The 17,551-nt window shown below is 50.7% G+C and overlaps 1 protein-coding gene across 3 annotated transcripts in view; it reads right to left on the bottom strand.

Annotated features, from left to right (window-relative positions):
• The window catches only part of CRTC3 (CREB regulated transcription coactivator 3), a 152,639-nt gene that overhangs the window by 52,670 nt on the left and 82,418 nt on the right, over positions 1-17,551 (bottom strand). For 2 of the 3 annotated variants that reach the window (XR_008298944.1, XR_008298945.1), the window contains exons 11-15: positions 15,395-15,693; positions 8,677-8,877; positions 8,513-8,593; positions 6,221-6,320; positions 4,906-5,787 (exon numbers count right to left, since the gene is read on the bottom strand). Coding sequence is in view for 1 of the 3 variants with exons in the window: in XM_053223519.1 (XP_053079494.1) it covers positions 5,579-5,787; positions 6,221-6,320; positions 8,513-8,593; positions 8,677-8,877; positions 15,395-15,693 (890 nt within the window). In the remaining 2 variants the exon portion in view is untranslated. Of the gene's footprint in view, positions 1-2,381; positions 5,788-6,220; positions 6,321-8,512; positions 8,594-8,676; positions 8,878-15,394; positions 15,694-17,551 lie in introns of those variants that run through there. The other variant, XM_053223519.1, reaches the window with a different exon arrangement.

Genomic DNA, 17,551 nt, shown 5'->3' with positions numbered 1-17,551 from the left:
CTAAATTTAAGAGGGTCAGGTGGCTCAATCCAGCTGTTTCTGGGTCGGGACAGCCACTCTTATGGTCTCAGCTCCATCTAGTGTCCACATTGGGACATAGTCGCATGTAAGGGGCTTCTTGATTTCCATACTTGCTCGCATGTAAGGGGCTTCTTGATTTCCATACTTGCCAAGGGTACAGCATTCATTAGGCCAATAGGACGAAAATAAGGTCAACACATTCCTCTCTGTACTAGGATTTCGTATTTGAAAGCGAGCATTGTACAAGTTCAGTGCTACGAAAGGCTTGTGCCTCCTGCCTTTGGGAGGGCAGCATATTCACACAACAGACAATACCTGTAACGATTGACATTTATTGAATGTTTGTCAGGTGCTGGGCACAATTGTAGGTCCTTTGTGTGAGTTCATTTTACCCTCCACGGCGCTATTAGATGGGGGGAGGGCGCTTATTGTCCCGTTTTATAGATAGGGACCCTGAGGCACACGGTGAAATTCGTTACTCTGTTGATTTCTGAAGGCACGTTGAGGCTGTCTTACGGGGCTGGAGGTGAGGAGGTAGCCAGGCCATGAGGCTGAGGAGAGAATGGAGGCTGAGATGGCCCTGGGACTCGGGCTGGGTCTGACAAGTGAAGGGGAGGGGTGTGCAGGACGGCTTGCATCCAGCTTTACTGTCAGGGTGGAGACCCTGGTCTCAGAGGGAGCATACAGGAGTTTGAGAGTATTTCCTGAGCACCTGCTACATGCCAGGCCCGGAGAAGGGGACTTTAGTGCGCAAGTGTGGCCCCTGTCCTGGCAGTCTAGACTCCCGCGGAGAAGGTGGATGTCCAAGGGTGATTATGGGTGCTCGCTGGTGCACACAGATCCACGAAGGACGAAGGCAGCTGGCGGCATGGGGTGGGGTGCAGGTGAACCTGAGCGAACAGGGGGGTGGGGTAGGGGGCTGCGTGTGGGGGTCTACTTGGAGCACTGGACAGGTGGCCTGGGGACCGCTGATCTGAAGTGGAAAAGATGGCCAGGGAGGAGGGTACACGGAGGAAATGGACATGTGACCTGAGTGAACAAGAACCAAAGAGAGGGTTTGGGGGGGAAGCGAGTGGCCACAGGGCTTCAAGGTCAGGAGAGGGACTGGACAGGCGAGAGGGGCTGGGACCGGGTGTTGGGCAGAGGGGTTTGCAGCCGGGTCAAGAGAAGGGTATGAGTAGAGCATGATCAACTCTTCCAGGAGGGAGAGCAGACAAGGTGATGGTCCACGGAGAAGCCAGGTTGGGGAAGGGTTGTTTCCTTCTGTTTGCTGTTAGTGAGGAGGAGACAAGGCATACATGTACAGGAAGAAGAGTCTGGAGAGGGAGAGGTCTGGGGCAGCGGGACGTTACCGCAGGAAGAGCAGATCAGCCACCGTGTGGCAAGCGAGAACTAGGTAAGGTGGCAGGGGAAGGTACTGGGGAGGGACAGAGATTTGGGGTAATTTGGGAAAGGCGGAGGGACGGACGGCAGGTGGGGCGCTGAGGGAGCTGCCCCCAGGGGCCTGAATGTCTGGGCGTCTGGAGAGGGGAGTTCCGGAACACTCCTGAGAGGCAGGAGAGGATCAGCTTAGGGGACAGAGTGGGGTTGCTGGTCTTCTCCTGTGGGGATCCCAGCAGGGAAAGGCCGAGGATCAGAGCCGAAGGAGGGCTGCGACCCTGTCATGGAGGCCACTGCTCAGGGAAGGGAGGAAAGCCAGGAGAGGCCCGCGAGGCCGAAAGAAGGGTCAAGGGAGAGAATTCTCAGTGGGGTCCAAGGACAGGGTGTGTGTGGACCAGAGCAGACATGGTGGCCCAGAAAGTTGGGCCAAAGACGGGATTTCTGAGTAAGCCTTCGGCAGAGTCACCTTTGTGACAAGCCCTGGACGTGGCTGAGGAGATGGGTCTGAAGGAGGCATGGCTGGGGTAGAGGGCATGGGGGTGAATTGGCCTGGAAACCTGCTGGAAAGTGGAGGGGACAGGGCTGGGCAGAAAACAGAGCCCAAGCTCTTGGCGAGGAGGGGAGTGCTGGGGGTGGGGGCAGAATATGACAGCAGAACACGGGGGGAAGGAGCATCAGTGGCCTGAACCTCCAAAGGGGAGGGGTCTTAGGTGAGGGCCGGAGCAGGGGTCTGGAAGGGGCGCTGCCAGGCCACCCTCTGCCCTTGGTACCCACGGCTTCAGAGGAACCACGTGCCCAATTTCAGGCCCCACTCTCCCGGGCACAGGGGCAAGAGCGCGTGTTAGGAACACACGACAAGCGGGGCCCACGCAGGACCCGCCGAGCCAAGGACCCGGAAGCCCAGCGACAGGCCTAGCTGCGAAGGCGGCGCTTCCCCAAGTTCACGTCGTCCGAGGCTGAAGGAAAACACCAAGCGCAGGTACAACCTTATTGTGCTGCTTTTAATTACGAAAGATGTAAAACGACGTATTATAAAACTTGGAAGCTACTTTATACAAATTCCAATCTTTAAATATTGTTTAACAAGGGACCTGGGAGTTAGGACACTGGCAGAAAGTCTGATTAGTTGCTGTGAGGGCTCCTTCGCCAAGCAACGGAACCCTCTGTGCATGACAGAGCCGACGGGAGTCAGAGCTGGAAAGGTCTTCGAATGCGCACGTGGGCCGGCACACAGGAGAAGTGAGATGGGACAAAGGAGAATTTATGGTGGTTTTGACGTGATCAAAAAATGTTTCTAACACCGTGTGTCCTAAAAACCACAACTGTATGGAAATGAGGAAAAAAATGGAACACAGATAGGTTTTTAGTTCTATATTGTTTAACTGCTAATAAATGAGAATAGTACAGCCATCGGTTTCTTGTAACAAGACTAAATATTGGAAGATAGTTTATTCTGATGTATGCAGCCACTTCGGATGCCGAGGGCCTCGCCTGGTTTGTTGCAAAGGCAGCGATGAGCGTAGGCTTACGCGCTGGAGGTCGGAGGGACACCCGTCCGCGGGTGTCCTTGACACTGGCTAAGCAAAGTGGGTTGTATAATGCCCAACACCTTTTCACGGGAAAAGAATGGGCTGCTGGACCTAAGGACAAATTTAATTCAGTGCTAAACCTCATTGTCGTCATTACACTCCCCCAGACAAGTCACTTTTCCTGGGAGCCTCTGCACCAGTCCCAGGGAGAATGCCCTAGGGACGGCGGGTCTGCACCACGCGGGTCCCAGGCATCACACTATACAGGCAGGACTGCTGTGCAGACAGAGGGCTGGGCCCCCAGCCCCACGGGTAAGGCACTGTGCAAAGAGTGGGTTATGCTGGTACCTAAAAAAAAAAACAAAACCAAACTCCTAACAGGGGCAGCGATCCCTGATCCCCGTCTGAGAGGCCAGGTCAGATTTCCCGGGGCCTGTGGCACGGGCAGGCAGCACGGAGCCGGCTTCTTCCGCATGCTGGGGAATGGCGTAGCATCACAGGGAAAAGGCTTGTGCTTTAACAAAGAGTCACCCCCTCCCGAGATCCTCAGTATGAAAGTTTTAACTGGGAATGGGGCTTGGAGCTCAGGCAAGGATCTTGGGTGGATTTCCTAATTCAACGGCAGAGATTTGGGGCTAACGTGAAGCGGGGGACTCGGGCCCCACAGAGGCAGCTGTGCCATCAGGGTTATTTGTAAGACTGCAGGTGACGTGATCCCTCTGGAGACAGAAATGGAAAGAGGTCTGCAGAGGTTAACAGCCCAGGATCCCATTACGGACTCCTCTCGTCGTGGGGCACAGGGCGGTCTTGCTGCTGTGGGTGGGGGCGGTCCAGCAACCTTCAGCGACTCTGCCGGTGTCTCTGGAAAAGGCCGTGGCTGTCCCGGCATAAGTTCCAGCGTCTTCCGGCTTTCCTTCAGTGCTCCTCTCCTCCCCGGCCCCTCCTGCCATGCCCACATTCTGCCCCGTTGCCCAGGCCCATCCCCAGAGGTGCTCTTCAAACCCACCCGTCAGGCGTGTGGCCAGGGGTTAGGTCAGAAGGCCGGCAGGTGGTGGAAATCCGCTAACACTACTTTATGCTAAAGTACTAATGACAAATGATAGCTTCATGATTTAGGCCTTCCTTTTACTGCAGACTGTTTCTTCGATCTCAAAGAATGATGGTCTTTTTTGAAAGCAATTTAGAGCACAACACGGATCTGAAAGGAAAAAGATCTTTGGAGGTCGGGGCCTGGCCGGGATCCCCGGGGTCCCAGTGCCTGGGAGGCCCCAGTTTGCTCGGTGCCGTTCCGGTGGCGCTCAGAAGACAGCTTCCACCTACCTGCTGTGGTGCACACCCTCGAGGAGATCGGGGTGCCCTGTCTCATCGTGAATTTGGTCACCTAGTGTTAAAAGCATATTAAAGTGCATGCTGAACACGCACAAGTGTTCCAAAAAAAAAAGCTAAAGCCTTGAGGTTTGGCAGGGAATGGGGGTACGCAAAAGATTAGACTGCCTCGTAGTGAGGCAGATTCATTCATTCCTCCGTTCGTCCGTTCATGCATTCAATGCACAGTTATGAGCGCCTACTGAGTGCTGGCACTTGTTGGGAACTAGGGGTCTGATAACGAATAAGGCACGGTCCCTGCACTCGGGAGCTTACAGCCTATCAGCCTAGCGGGGTTACATTCACACTCCCATGGCACAGAGAAACCCCCCCACCCCCCACCTTGCTGCTCAGACCTCCCGCCACCCCCTCCCAGCCGACTGCAGAGGGGGAGGCCGGCACCTGTCTGGAGCTCATCTGGAAGACATCGTGTGTCTTGCCCTCCATGCTTTCCGCCCCAGCCGTCAAGAGGAAGCACTTTCCTCTTTTCGGGCTCATCCGTTACCAGGGGACTTTTGTTTGTTTTCAGTGACTGAATAAAATAGTCCTCCCTTTCCCCCCTCGTCCACAGGAAGAGGTGTCCCAAAGCAGCAGAAAGGAGATTACATACTTGGAGAAGACAAATGAGCATTCAGTTTGCGAAACTCGGGTCTGTGCGTGAAATCGTGGGAAGAATTCTTCATATTGGAATTAAGGCATCTCCGAGATCACGGCCGTCTGCCGTGCCCCGGGACCGCCCGCCACCAGCTGGCGGGTGCCCGGCCGGAAGCGCGAGGGCGGAGGCGGCCTCGCGGTGCTGTGGTACCGTTGCTCGTGGCTGAGCCAGCTCCCGGAGGCCCGTGGCCCCCAACCGCCTCCGCTCCGGGCCCGATCTTCAGTGTTGACTGACATCAGTGGTTCTGGGCACAGCACCAGGTGACTGCCGCCCCCATCACAGGGTTCTTTTCTGCTTGTACACATGGACCGACTAGAGGGCCGAGAAAAAGACGCACCGGGCACGGTGATGACCGAGTCGTTGGGAGGCTCCCGGTCAGGTCAGCCGGCCTGCAGAGCATAACCCTCGCCGCAGGCCGGTGAGGCCGTGCATGGCTCTCTGGTCTAGAATAAGCCACGGCGTAGGAGACGGGACCTCGTCGCAAAGCCAGGAGTCATGGCGTTGGCTCCTGCCGTGTCAGAGGCCCGAGATGACTCCAGCCCGGTGGGCAGGGGGGGTAGCTGGCTCCATTCCGTGCCGTCCTATTTCGGCGCCTTCAGAAAAGAATTCTGGTCCTGGTCTGTTCTGTTCACAGTCGGTCAGCCCGAAACGTCTCTTCAACAGAGGGGTCGAGCAGGCCCATGCTGGAGTCACTTAGCATGTTGAGTCCGTCCAGGCTCAGGGGTTCGATCTGGAGCTCTTCTTCCAGAGGAAATGGAGTGTCCGTGTGCAGGCTGGCCTCGGGCATGCCCGCCAGCGCGCTGCTGAGGTCTTTGAACAGGCTGGTACTCGAGTCTTCTGGAGGGAGCAGCAAGGGGGAAAACAGGGCGGGTTAAGAGGCACACACAACGGAGGATATCCCCTCAGAGGCCGTCCCTGTCGTCCTCCCCACCGTGACAGTGACTGCCTGTGTCCCACCCACTCCCAGGCGTCCAGGCGGCTCTAGAATCTACGCGCTTTTCTGTCAGTTCCACGACCCTCCCATTTTTGCAGGCTTTTCTCCCTTTGAACTTCAAACTAACTAGTTCGGAAAAGGCTTGGAGCACCAGGCCCTTTCCCCACTGGCTCGCCGTCTCTGGGGCCGGGCACCTGCATTTCAAAAAGGCAACGCTGTGCCGGAGACCTTAATTTTTGGCCTCATCTGATGTCGTGTATCCTATCTTACGACGGTGTGTGTGAAGGCACAACGAAACGAACACGGTAAGGAGGCTGAGGGCTGGCCCACGCTCACCTGTCAGGATGGTGTTTGGGAAATTCCCGCAGTTGGAATACAGGTTTGGTCTCAAGTGAAACGCGTCCTGTTCTCGCGGACCTCGTTCCACCAGGGGCACCTGGAAGCATCCAAGGTTACACTGTAAGGAATGACCTCTGCTTCCAAGGAGAGAATAATGCAAAGTGCTCCCAGAGCAAGACCGTTTTAGGGTCCCTTCTCTCTAGGATCCCACACAGAATATTCCTCTCAGGCAAGCAGGTGCTTGGGTGGAGGAGCGGGTCCCTGAGGCCCACAGTGTGGATGGCTCGTCCCCGTTCACACACGGCCGGGCCCACTAAGCCATTAGGAGACATCAACAGTCATGGCCTCTGCCGCAGCTCTGGTCTCACACCTTCTCCCCCCAGCCACAGCAAGGCCTTTGGACACACCGTCCGTGGGAGCCCTTCAAAGGTTCCAGGTGTCACCAAGGAAGTGATGTGACCAATGGACTCTTTCCCCCTTTGGTTTCTAGAAAAATGAGGAGGTGATATCCTTTCCTTCTCAGGTGAAGGAACCCTGGGCAGGGCCCTCTCCATGAGAAAGCCTCGGTGACGACTGGTCAGAACTGGACACTGTCTCTGGTGCCTTTCCAGAAGTGCATATTCCAAACTATTTTTTAAAAATCTTTCAAAAGTATGCATTCCTATCATTTTTCAGGGAGACTCTCTGACTCATAAACTAAACCGGCTTCTTCAGAAAATGAGAAGGTAGGGACTACTGGTTTATGCCATGAGTCTTTACCATGGCCCACTCGGGAAACATCTGTTATTTATTTATTTTACTGTTGTCATTGTTATTAAGACCCGTAGGGGCGCCTGGATGGCTCTGCCAGTGAAGCATCCGACTCCAGGTTTGCGCTCAGATCATGATCTCACGGTTTGTTGGGATGGAGCCCATGTCTTTGTCTTTGCCGGGCTCTGCGCTGACAGCAGGGAGCCTGCTTGGGATTCTCTCTCTTCCTCTTTCTGCCGCCCCCCTACTCGCACGTGCTCACGCTCTCTCTCTCAAATAAAAAACATTGTAAAAATCTTAAAAAAAAAAAAAAAGATCTGTAAAATGCTCAAACCCTTCTCTTCTTAACCCATCCTAAGCCCAATCCACACTTAACACTATAAAATCTAGATATATTTTAAGTGACCGTTAGGGAGAACCTAAAAAGCAAAAGGAAGTGGTTGAATGAAAATATCTTAGGGGGGGCTCCTGGGTGGCTCAGTCGGTTGAGCGTCTGACTCTTGATTTTGGCTCAGGTCACGATCTTATGGTTCATGGGATCAAACTCCACATCGGGCTCTGTGCTGACAGCATGGAGCCTGCTTGGGATTCTCTCTCTCCCTCTTTCTCTGCACCTTCCCCCACTTGCATACGCATGTATGTACCTTCCCCCCTCTCTCAAAAATAAACAGATATTTAAAAAAAAAAAAAAAAGAAGGGGTGCCTGGGTGGCTCAGTCAGTTAAGCATCCGACTTCAGCTCAGGTCACAATCTTGCAGTTTGTGAGTTCGAGCCCTGCGCCGGGCTCCGTGCTAACAGCTCAGAGCCTGGAGCCCGCTTCGGATTCTGTGTCTCCCCCTCTCTCTGCCCCTCCCATGCTGATGCTTTGTCTCTCTCTCAGTAATAAATAAACATTTAAAAAAAGTCCTTACAGAAAAAAAAGAAGAGGGGAACCTGGGTGGCTCAGTCAGTTAAGCCTCCAACTCTTGGTTTCATATCAGGTCATGATTTCACAACTCGTGGGTTCGAGCCCCTCAGTGGACTCTGCCCTGAGAGCATGGAGCCTGCTGGGGATCCTCTGTCTCCCTCTCTTTCTCTCTGCCCCTCCCCCACTCATGCTCTCTCTCAAAAATATGTAAATAAACTTTCTTTTAAATTTAAAAAAGAAAAAAAAAAAGAAAAGAAAAGATCTTTTTGGTCCCACCTGAGACCCTCCTGTGTCTCAGTCTCCTCAGCAGGATAGATCAGTGGACTGTGGTGGTCCCTTCTGCCATAAGCCATGCTACAAGTCTGTGCCTAGACCGTCACCAGACGTCTCCTACCCGCTTCTGCAGAGGCCGGCCACTAAACAAGGCAGCCGGCACCAGCACCTGAGGGCTAGGGGAGATTCCAGGTCCCCTCGGCCACTGAACACACCCGAACCCAGGGCAGTGGAGCACCTAATCCAGGATGCCAGAGACTCCCCAGGGAAATGGCCGAGCTAGCTCAGTCTACACCCTGAACAGGCTCAACAGTGCGGTTCCTGGTCGAAGGAAGAGGCACGCCTGGGTGATCACTCACCTGTTGAGGAAAGGCCGGGCCTGGCCTCACGGACTGCTGGTCAAAGCTCACATCCGGGAAGAAGTTGGTCACAGGTGAACCCTTATTGGAATAAGGAAGGGAACGTTTAGCTTGGAACTCGGGGTAAACTAAGTGTTCCCTCCCGACCGGTGTTCAGGACCCACCTGGGCAGAGAGGAGCTGGAAGCCAGAAGGAGGCAGGGATGAGGCCACCTGCGGCTGCTGAGCGGGGAGCTCCTGGGCATGGGGCTGCTGCAGGAGGGGCTGGGGGAGATCCTGGGGGGTAGGGTAAGGGGGCGGCGGGGACACCTGGGTTTGAGCGTCTGTGGGCAGGAAGGAGAGCGGGCTTCGATCCGAGGACACCATCTGTAAAACAAAGCCACTAATTAGCTTTGGTTGGCAGTTCTAGTGGTAAATCCTTTCAGATTAGGAGCCGTCAAAGCGAGAGAAAAGCCCAACTTCTTCCCCTGGGCCCTCTGTGCTAGGCTCCCACTTCTGCTCCTTCAAAGTGACCTTAAGTCTCACTTCCCCACAAAACAGTTCCCATTCAATGACAATTTCTCGTGTCTTAAAAAAAAAAAAAAAAAGACAAAACAGAACCAAACACCTGCTAATTTAACCAGCATCCTCAGTGAAAATCATGTTTGTTTTTTTAAAGCCATAACTTCTGGTTTAAGTTGGGGAAAAAAAAATAACTTATCTCTGCTGCCTCCTCAAACTCGACTAAAAACACTAGAACAACACTGAACAACAGGAAACAGTAATGAATTAACACTTTAAAAAGAAATAACACCAGAATAATAAACAACACAGGGACGAAGAAAACGGGAGGGAAGAAAGTGGCAGCAAAATTTGGAGAACGAAAAGCGGATGGACGCACAGGCACTGGCTTAGCAGAGCTGAGAAAGACCAGAGGCAGTGGGGACCAACCAAGAGGCAGCCGGATTTCCATCACAGGGTCCCTGTGGCAGGCTGGGGGACAACAGGAAGCAGGGGTGAAGATCCAGAAGGATCCCCTCAGTTTGTGCAAGGCAAGGGTGGGCTTAGCCCTGGCCTGTGGGGAGACTGGGGGGGGGGGGGGGGAGGGCGGTGGACAGCGCTCTGGAGAGAACCCGGCTGAGGGACCACAAGGCACAGCAGAGCCCAGGAGGTGAGGCGCTCTACTGAAAACACAGGGTTCAAGAGAGCTCACTACTGCATCTTGAGGCTTCCCCCTTTCTTCCCCAGCTTGGGTCTCGGAAGACGGGATGCTGGGCGTATGCCAGCGTCCTCTGGGGATCTGGCCAGCCCGAGAGAACATCGTGACACTTACACGACACCAGGGATCCCCCACGTAAATGGCCAAGCTAGATCAGTCTACAGTGAAGACCATACTCACCAAGCCCACCCATCTACACAGGGCTTCCAATCAGTATTTCCGTGTCCTGTTCTTAAAGAGGAGCAGAGGGGCGCCTGGCTGGCTCAGTCGGTTAAGTGTCCGACTTCAGCCCAGGTCACGATCTCATAGTCTGTGAGTTCCAGCCCCACGTCAGACCCTATGCTGACAGCGCAGGGCCTGTTTTGGATTCTCTCTCTCCCTTTCTCTCTCTGCCCCTCCTCTGCCCTCTCTCTCTCAAAAATAAATATTAAAAAAAAAAAAAAAAAAGATGAGCAGAGGGCCAAGGACCACAAGACTGTGAGGAAACCATCTGAATGGAAATCAGAGACTAAGGCAGACATACAAAGGAAAGAAACTTGGAGGAATGTGTGCCGCAAGAAGTAGTCATGAAAAACAAAATTACCATTATACCGTTTAGGCTATAAAAAAAAACCCTCATCTATTAAACACGCGTGACAAAATGTTTGTGATAGGTATCTCTGCATACATTTTTTTCAAAGTAGGGATGTGGCTGAAACAGAATTACACAAACACTGATGATTGCTGAGGCTGGATGATGAGTATAGAAAGGTTCAGGACACTATATTCTCTACTTTTAGGCAACTTGGAGGATTTCCGTCACAAAAAAAATAAAAGAAACTGGAACCAAAATTACCACTGAAAACCTCAGAGGGGTGAAAAGCTGTTATTGCGTCCACGGGAGGAGTATGATGCTGTAAAGAGGAACGTTCGGAGAACAAACAAGAATTCTTGGCAATTTCAAAGTACAAGAGCAGGGACTCCCGGGGGGCTCAGTCGGTTAAGCGTCTGGCTCCTGATTTCGGCTCAGGTCACGATCTCACAGCTCGTGAGTTGGAGCCCCATGACGGGCTCCGCACTGACAGTGCAGAGCCCTCCTTGGACTTTTTTCTCCCTCCCTCTCCCTTAAAATAAATAAATAAACTTAAAGGAAAATGAGATCATAAAAGTATGAGAGCAGAGATGAAAACTTGGCACAATAGCAGGCAGATAAAGTTGAGCAGCTCTCCCAGAGAGCAGGGTGAAAAGAGGAGGAGAGAGAAAAATAGGGGCATGAGAGGGAAAGGATGGGAGGCTCAACATTCACACAACAGGAGTTCTAGAAAGAGAGAACAGGGAAATCAAAGGGAGGAAATCATCCAAGAAATAATTAAGGAGGACTTCCCAGAAATGAAGGATGATAAGAGCTTCCAGGTTGAGGAAACCCACCAAACATCCAGATTCATGTGAAGCCACATGATCGTCAAGTTTCAGAACACTGGGGGACAAAAAGAAAATCCTACAAGCCCCTGGCGGGAAAAAAAGGAGATTTCGTTTCAAGTGGTAAGACTCAGGATAGCACTGGATTTCTCACTTGCAACTCTAGAAACCAAAAGGCAATGAATTAGTATCTTCAAAATGTTAAGAGAAAATTATTTCAGATTTCAATCCTACATCTAACCAATTATGTGTTCAATGATGGGTATTCTACCTGTCATGTTTAAGGACATATTTAAGTCATGCCATCACCACATGTGCTCCTTCTTGGGGAGCTACTGGAGGGCTTGTGTTTCAAAGTACTGACAGGAGGTCTAGCCAGGCTCCAAGAGCCGGGATGGGATAAATAACACGTACACAGAAAACCAGACTAACAAAAAAGTAAGACATTTATTAACTCCCGGGTGAAGAAAAAAATGTTCATTTTGTTCTTTCTTTTTTTTTTTTTTTTTTTAGTGTTCATTTATTTTTGAGACACAGAGAGACAGAGCATGAGCATGGGAGGGGCAGAGAAAGAGGGAGACACAGAACCCGAAGCAGACTTCAGGCTCTGAGCTGTCAGCACAGAGCCCGACTCGAGGCTCAAACTCACAGACCGTGAGATCATGACATGAGCCCAAGTCGGACGCTTAACCGACTGAGCCACCCAGGCACCCCTTGACTGCTCTATTATAACTGTGAAAGCACTAAACACCGAATATTGCTCTCACCAAAATTACAATACAGCACAGGGTGTGAGGAGGGTGGGTAGGAAATACGTGTGTGGGTGCGTGGGGTTTGGGGAGAGAGCTATATCCTAATCCTCCATGGGAGAATGTCATCAGATAGAACCTAACACGAGAAGTCCAGAACGAAACAAGCATGAAATAACATGGTTATACCAAAGACATCAGGTAAAAAGGTTGGAAGGAGGGGCGCCTGGGTGGCTCAGTTGGTTAAGCATCCGACTTGGGCTCAGGTCATGATCTCACGGTTTGTGGGTTCGTGGGTTCGAGCCCCGCGTTGGGCTCTGTGCTGACAGCTCGGAGCCTGGCGCCTGCTTGGGGTTCTGTGTCTCCTTCTCTCTCTGCCCCTCCCCTGCTCACGCTCTGTCTCTGTCTCTCAATAATAAATAAACGTGAAAAAAAAGTTACAGTGGTTGGAAGGAACCATCTCTAGGGAGTAAGAAACGTGGTCAGTCAGGGAGGAGAAGACAACTGTTATTTCCCAACTAGCCCTTTAGAACTATCTGACTTTTTAAACCATGTGCATGGATAACGCTAATTTTTAAAAAATCAAAATATTAAGCACACCACAAAGGAAAACATCCAAAACAGGAGGCTCTCTCCTCTACAGTCTCCTTAAAATGTAGTTAAGAGAGTAAGAGTGTTATTTTTTTATATCCCATAAAATGATCTTGAAAATTAAAGGCAATCCAATAACATAAACAGAACCATTAAAAAAACAATTATGAAATACCCTCTCTCCCTCTCCCCAAAGGGATGACTCATGTAAGAGTGAGTAGTAACTGGTTCTGTTAACCCCTCCTTGCTCAACATGACTCATTTATGGTGAGGTGGGCAGTAAATGATGTCACAATGTATCCAGGGAGTGAGCCATAGGTTGAAAATATAGTCATTGGTGATTATGGTAAGAACTGCCCTGAGAGCTTAGAATAAAAACAAAGTAAAATACATACATACATACATACATACATACATACATACATACAAACAAAGTCAACAAGTCAAGATATGACATTTTGGCATCTAAACTCTCGTAACAGGCTTGTGACTTCAAAATGTGCCTCTTTCTAAATTTTTTTTTAACATTTATTCATTTTTGAGAGACAGATTGTGAGTGGGGGAGGGGCAGAGAGAGGGAGACACAGAATCCGAAGCAGGCTCCAGGCTCCGAGCTGTCCACACAGAGCCCAATACGGGGCTTGAAATCACGAACAGTGAGATCGTGACCTGAGCTGGAGTCGGACACCCGACTGACTGAGCCACCCAGGCGCCCCTAGATGCGCCTCCTTCTAGACAGATTTATTTGGGGCCTTTTACAGACATCTCATCTTTACTATATACCTGTTACTTCATGAACAATAAAAGTACCAATTCTCCAATCTGTAGGTGTAATTAGGGAAGAGGTCTGATCCAGTATCAAAGCTCCAGGAAGGTATTAAATGACTTCTTTGGCTTTCCCCTGTGGCTTAAAATACCTACAGCATCAGTTACTGGTCATTTTTCATACCAATTTTAAAACCCCAACCTGGGAGAGCCTGGGTGGCTCAGTTGGTTAAGCATCCAGCTTCAGCTGTTCAGGTCATGATCTCACGGTTTGTGAGTTCGAGCCCCATGTCGGGCTCTGTGCTGACAGCTCAGAGCCTGGAGCCTGCTTCAGATTCTGTGTCTCCCTCTCTCTCTGCCCCTCCCCTGCTCGTGTTCGGTCTTTCTCAAAAAAAAAAAAAAAAAAAAAAAAAAAGAATAAATGTTAAAAAAAATTAAAAACAAAACAAAACAGAAGACACTCAGATCTGTGGAACAGAATAGAGACCCCAGAAATGGACCCACAAACGTATGGCCAACTAATCTTTGACAAAGCAGGAAAGAATATCCAACGGAATAAAGACAGTCTCTTCAGCAAGTGGTGCTGGGAAAACCGGACAGCGACATGAAGAAAACTAACCTGGACCACTTTCTTACACCAGACACAAAATAAACTCAAAATGGATGAAAAACCTAAACGTAAGACGGGAAGCCATCAAAATCCTCAAGGAGAAAGCAGGCAAAAACCTCTTTGATCTTGGCCGCAGCAACTTCTTACTCAACACGTCTCCGGAGGCCAGGGAAACAAAAGCAAAAATGAACTACTGGGACCTCATCAAAATAAAAAGCTTCTGCACAGCAAAGGAAACAATCAGCAAAACTAAAAGGCAACCGACGGAATGGGAGAAGATATTTGCAAATGACATATCAGATAAAGGGTTAGTATCCAAAATCTACAAAGAACTTATCAAACTCAACACCCAAAAAACAAATAATCCAGTGAAGAAATGGGCAAAAGACAAGAATAGACACTTCTCCAAAGAAGACATCCAGATGGCCAACCGACACATGAAAAAATGCTCCACATGACTCATCATCAGGGAAATACAAATCAAAACCACAATGAGATACCACCTCACACCTGTCAGAATGGCTCACATGAACAACTCAGGCAACAACAGATGTTGGCGAGGATGCGGAGAAAGAGGATCTCTTTTGCATTGTTGGTGGGAATGCAAGCTGGTGCAGCCACTCTGGAAAACAGTATGGAGGTTCCGCAAAAAATTAAAAATAGAACTACCCTACGACCCAGCAATTGCACTACTAGGCATTTATCCAAGGGATACAGGTGTGCTGTTTCAAAGGGGTACAGACACCCCAATGTTTATAGCAGCACTATCAACAATAGCCAAAGTATGGAAAGAGCACAAATGTCCATCAATAGATGAATGGATAAAGAAGATGTGGTGTGTGTATGTATATATATACATATATATGTATGGATGGAACTGGAGGGTATTACGCTAAGTGAAATTAGAGAAAGACAAATATCATAGGACTTCACCCATACGAGGACTTTAAGAGACAAGACAGATGAACATAAGGGAGGGGAAACAAAAATAATATAAAAACAGGGAGGGGGACAAAACAGAAGAGACTCATAAATACGGAGAACAAACAGAGCATTACTGGAGGGGTTGTGGGAGGGGGGATGGGCTAAATGGTTAAGGGGCACAAAGGAATCTACTCTTGAAATCATTGTTGCACTACATGCTAACTTGGATGTAAATTTTAAAAATAATAATAAAATAAAATAAAATAAAGAAAGAGAGAGAGAAAGAAAGGAAAAGAAAAAAAAAGAAAAAAAAAGAAAAAACGAAACAAAACAAAAAAAACCCCAACCTGGTCTCCCCTACCCATCCTAGACACATCTACATTGGGTTCTCTACGCCCAAACCCCAGCTCTCTCCCCAAACCCCAGCTTTTGTGACTTAGTGCCTGCAATCTGTGCGTTTGGAAACCGTGATCCTCACAACAAATGTGCCATTAGGGAGTGATTAGTGCCGAGCTATTCCCACTCTGCTCTCTCCCGCACGTGCAAGAGGGCCGACTGCATTTGAGACCTGGGGGTCTACACCCAGGAGGGTGGGCCGACTCCAGGCCCTGCGTGCCTCAGTGTTCGGGGCCAAGAGTCTGTTCTCACCTGGGCGGCGGGATAGGGGTTCAGTGGGCTGGTGGCCGACAGCTGTCTGCTGAAACCCTGATGCGCTTCGGGGCCGGGGGACAGCGTGAGGGGGCTGACCGGGGGCTGCCGCCGCCGAGAGGGGCCGCTCAGGGCCGTGGTGGAGAGAGACGGGTTGCTGAGGGAAAAGAGCCGGAGGGAAGGGTGAAGGGCAGAGGCGCTGGGCGCGGGTGTCTGTGGGTGGCTGTTCGGGGAGGATGAAAGTGCAGTCTTGCTGAGCGTGGCCTGGATGGAGGGGTTGCTCCGAGAGCTCTGGAGGCCTACGGGACAACAGAGTCACACGTCACTTGCCACAATCTTTCGTGTCCCTGAGGTGAAAGAAAGCTTCATTTCCTACTCTCCGTATTCGATGCCGGTTCTGCCCGTGGGAAGCTCCTGGCGGCTCCCCTAAGCACACTGGTGGCCGACGTGCCCGTGGTGGGGAAAGGATGCACTCGGACTGAGAGCTGGTGGCCGCAGGGTGACAGTGAGTCGTACTCCCGGGGAAGCGTGGAAACGGCCGCTGGGCGGGCTGGACAGAGGCCAGGGGTGTGTGTGCTCAGCCACAACCAGGCCAAAAGACCCCAGGGCTGCGCACACGTTCTGTTTAGAGCCCCCGAACGCACTGTCCCAGGCACCTGCCCGGATTCTGCGCTGCCTTCCGAGAGCATCCCTTCACTGAGAGTCATGGCTCTGGGGCGCTGCCTTGGCGGGGACCCTGTCAATACCCTGGACACCCCAGAGGATCACAGGAAGGGACCCCCTCCCGTGTCTCCTGCTTTCTCTTTGCTTTTCCGGCTCCCCGGAAATCTTTAAGGGCAGTCTATTCCAATTCAAGGAAAATGAAGTTTTCGCCGGTTCTTCGTGTCATTTGGGGGGAAGGGTAGTGAATTTTAGCACGAGCAAGAGAGTTTGGGAAAAGGCATTTCCACGGCACAGGCTTCTGGGGCATAAGTTCTATGAGGCCAGGACCGTGTCCTGCGTCCTGCCAGGCCTGGCACAGAGTTTTCTTGCTCCGTGACTTAACAATGCCACCACGCATCTCAAATGGGAATGCCGTGTTTCAAAGTTCAGTCCATCATTCTGGTATTGGCAGGTGGGGTGAGCAGAACTGTGTGTTCTTTTATGTTCATAAAAAAAAAAAATCGGTGTTAGATGAAAGTTACTATAATTTAGCAATGACAAAGCATTCTTTGCTGGAAAATGCTTTTTTTTTTTTTTTTTTTTTTTAACAGAGGCACCTGGGTGGCTTAGTTGGTTAAGTGTCTGACTCTTGGTTTCAGCTCAGGTCATGATCTCATGGCTCGTGAGTTCGAGCCCTGTATCTGGGCTCTGCACTGACAGCTTGGAGCCTGCTTGGGATTCTCTCTCTCCCCCTCTCTCTGGCCCTCCCCCATGCTCTCTCTGAAAATAAATAAACTTTAAAAAAAATAGGGAAGGGGCGCCTGGGTGGCTCAGTCGGTTGGGCGTCTGACTTTGGCTCAAGTCATGGTCTCGCAGTCTGTGAGTTCAAGCCCTACGTTGGGCTCTGTGCTGACAGCTTAGAGCCTGGAGCCTGCTTCAGATTCTGTCTCCCTCTCTCTCTGCCTCTCCCCTGCTCACACTCTGTCTCTCTCTCTCTCTCTCTCAAGAATAAAATAAAAACATAGAAAAAATTTTTTAAATAGGGAAGACGTCTCTGATAAACCCTACATAGCTGTTGCACAGTGCAAGTCTCCATGGAAAGACCAGAGATCCAGCTGGCTCAAGAACCAGGGCTAAAGATGTGAACTGAGGTTAAAAAACAAATCCACTCATTCAGAGGGAAAGCTCAAAGACGTTTAAAAAAATGCGTACAGCCTTGTATACATGCATTTTAAGGAGTACCTAGAAATTATATAAATACTTGATATCGGGTCTGACAATGTTCTGGACAAAATAATACTTTTTTGAGGAACACAGAGGATGGTGGTGAACACAGGACTTGCAGCTGAAGCAGAGTGCCAAGGGCTGCCCCGGCTGCCCCAAGACCCCACAGAGCTAAGTGCTGATGCTGCTTTGTTTAGGTGACCTTGGATGCCCTTGTACCTCCAGAATCCAGCAAGCACACGAAAGTAGACCAGCAGGATAATGAAATGATCTTAGTAAGTAAATAAAGGT

This window comes from Acinonyx jubatus, chromosome B3, assembly GCF_027475565.1.
Source record: "Acinonyx jubatus isolate Ajub_Pintada_27869175 chromosome B3, VMU_Ajub_asm_v1.0, whole genome shotgun sequence".
NCBI classification, from domain to species: Eukaryota; Metazoa; Chordata; class Mammalia; order Carnivora; family Felidae; genus Acinonyx; species Acinonyx jubatus.
This window is presented reverse-complemented; position numbering and strand designations above follow the sequence as displayed.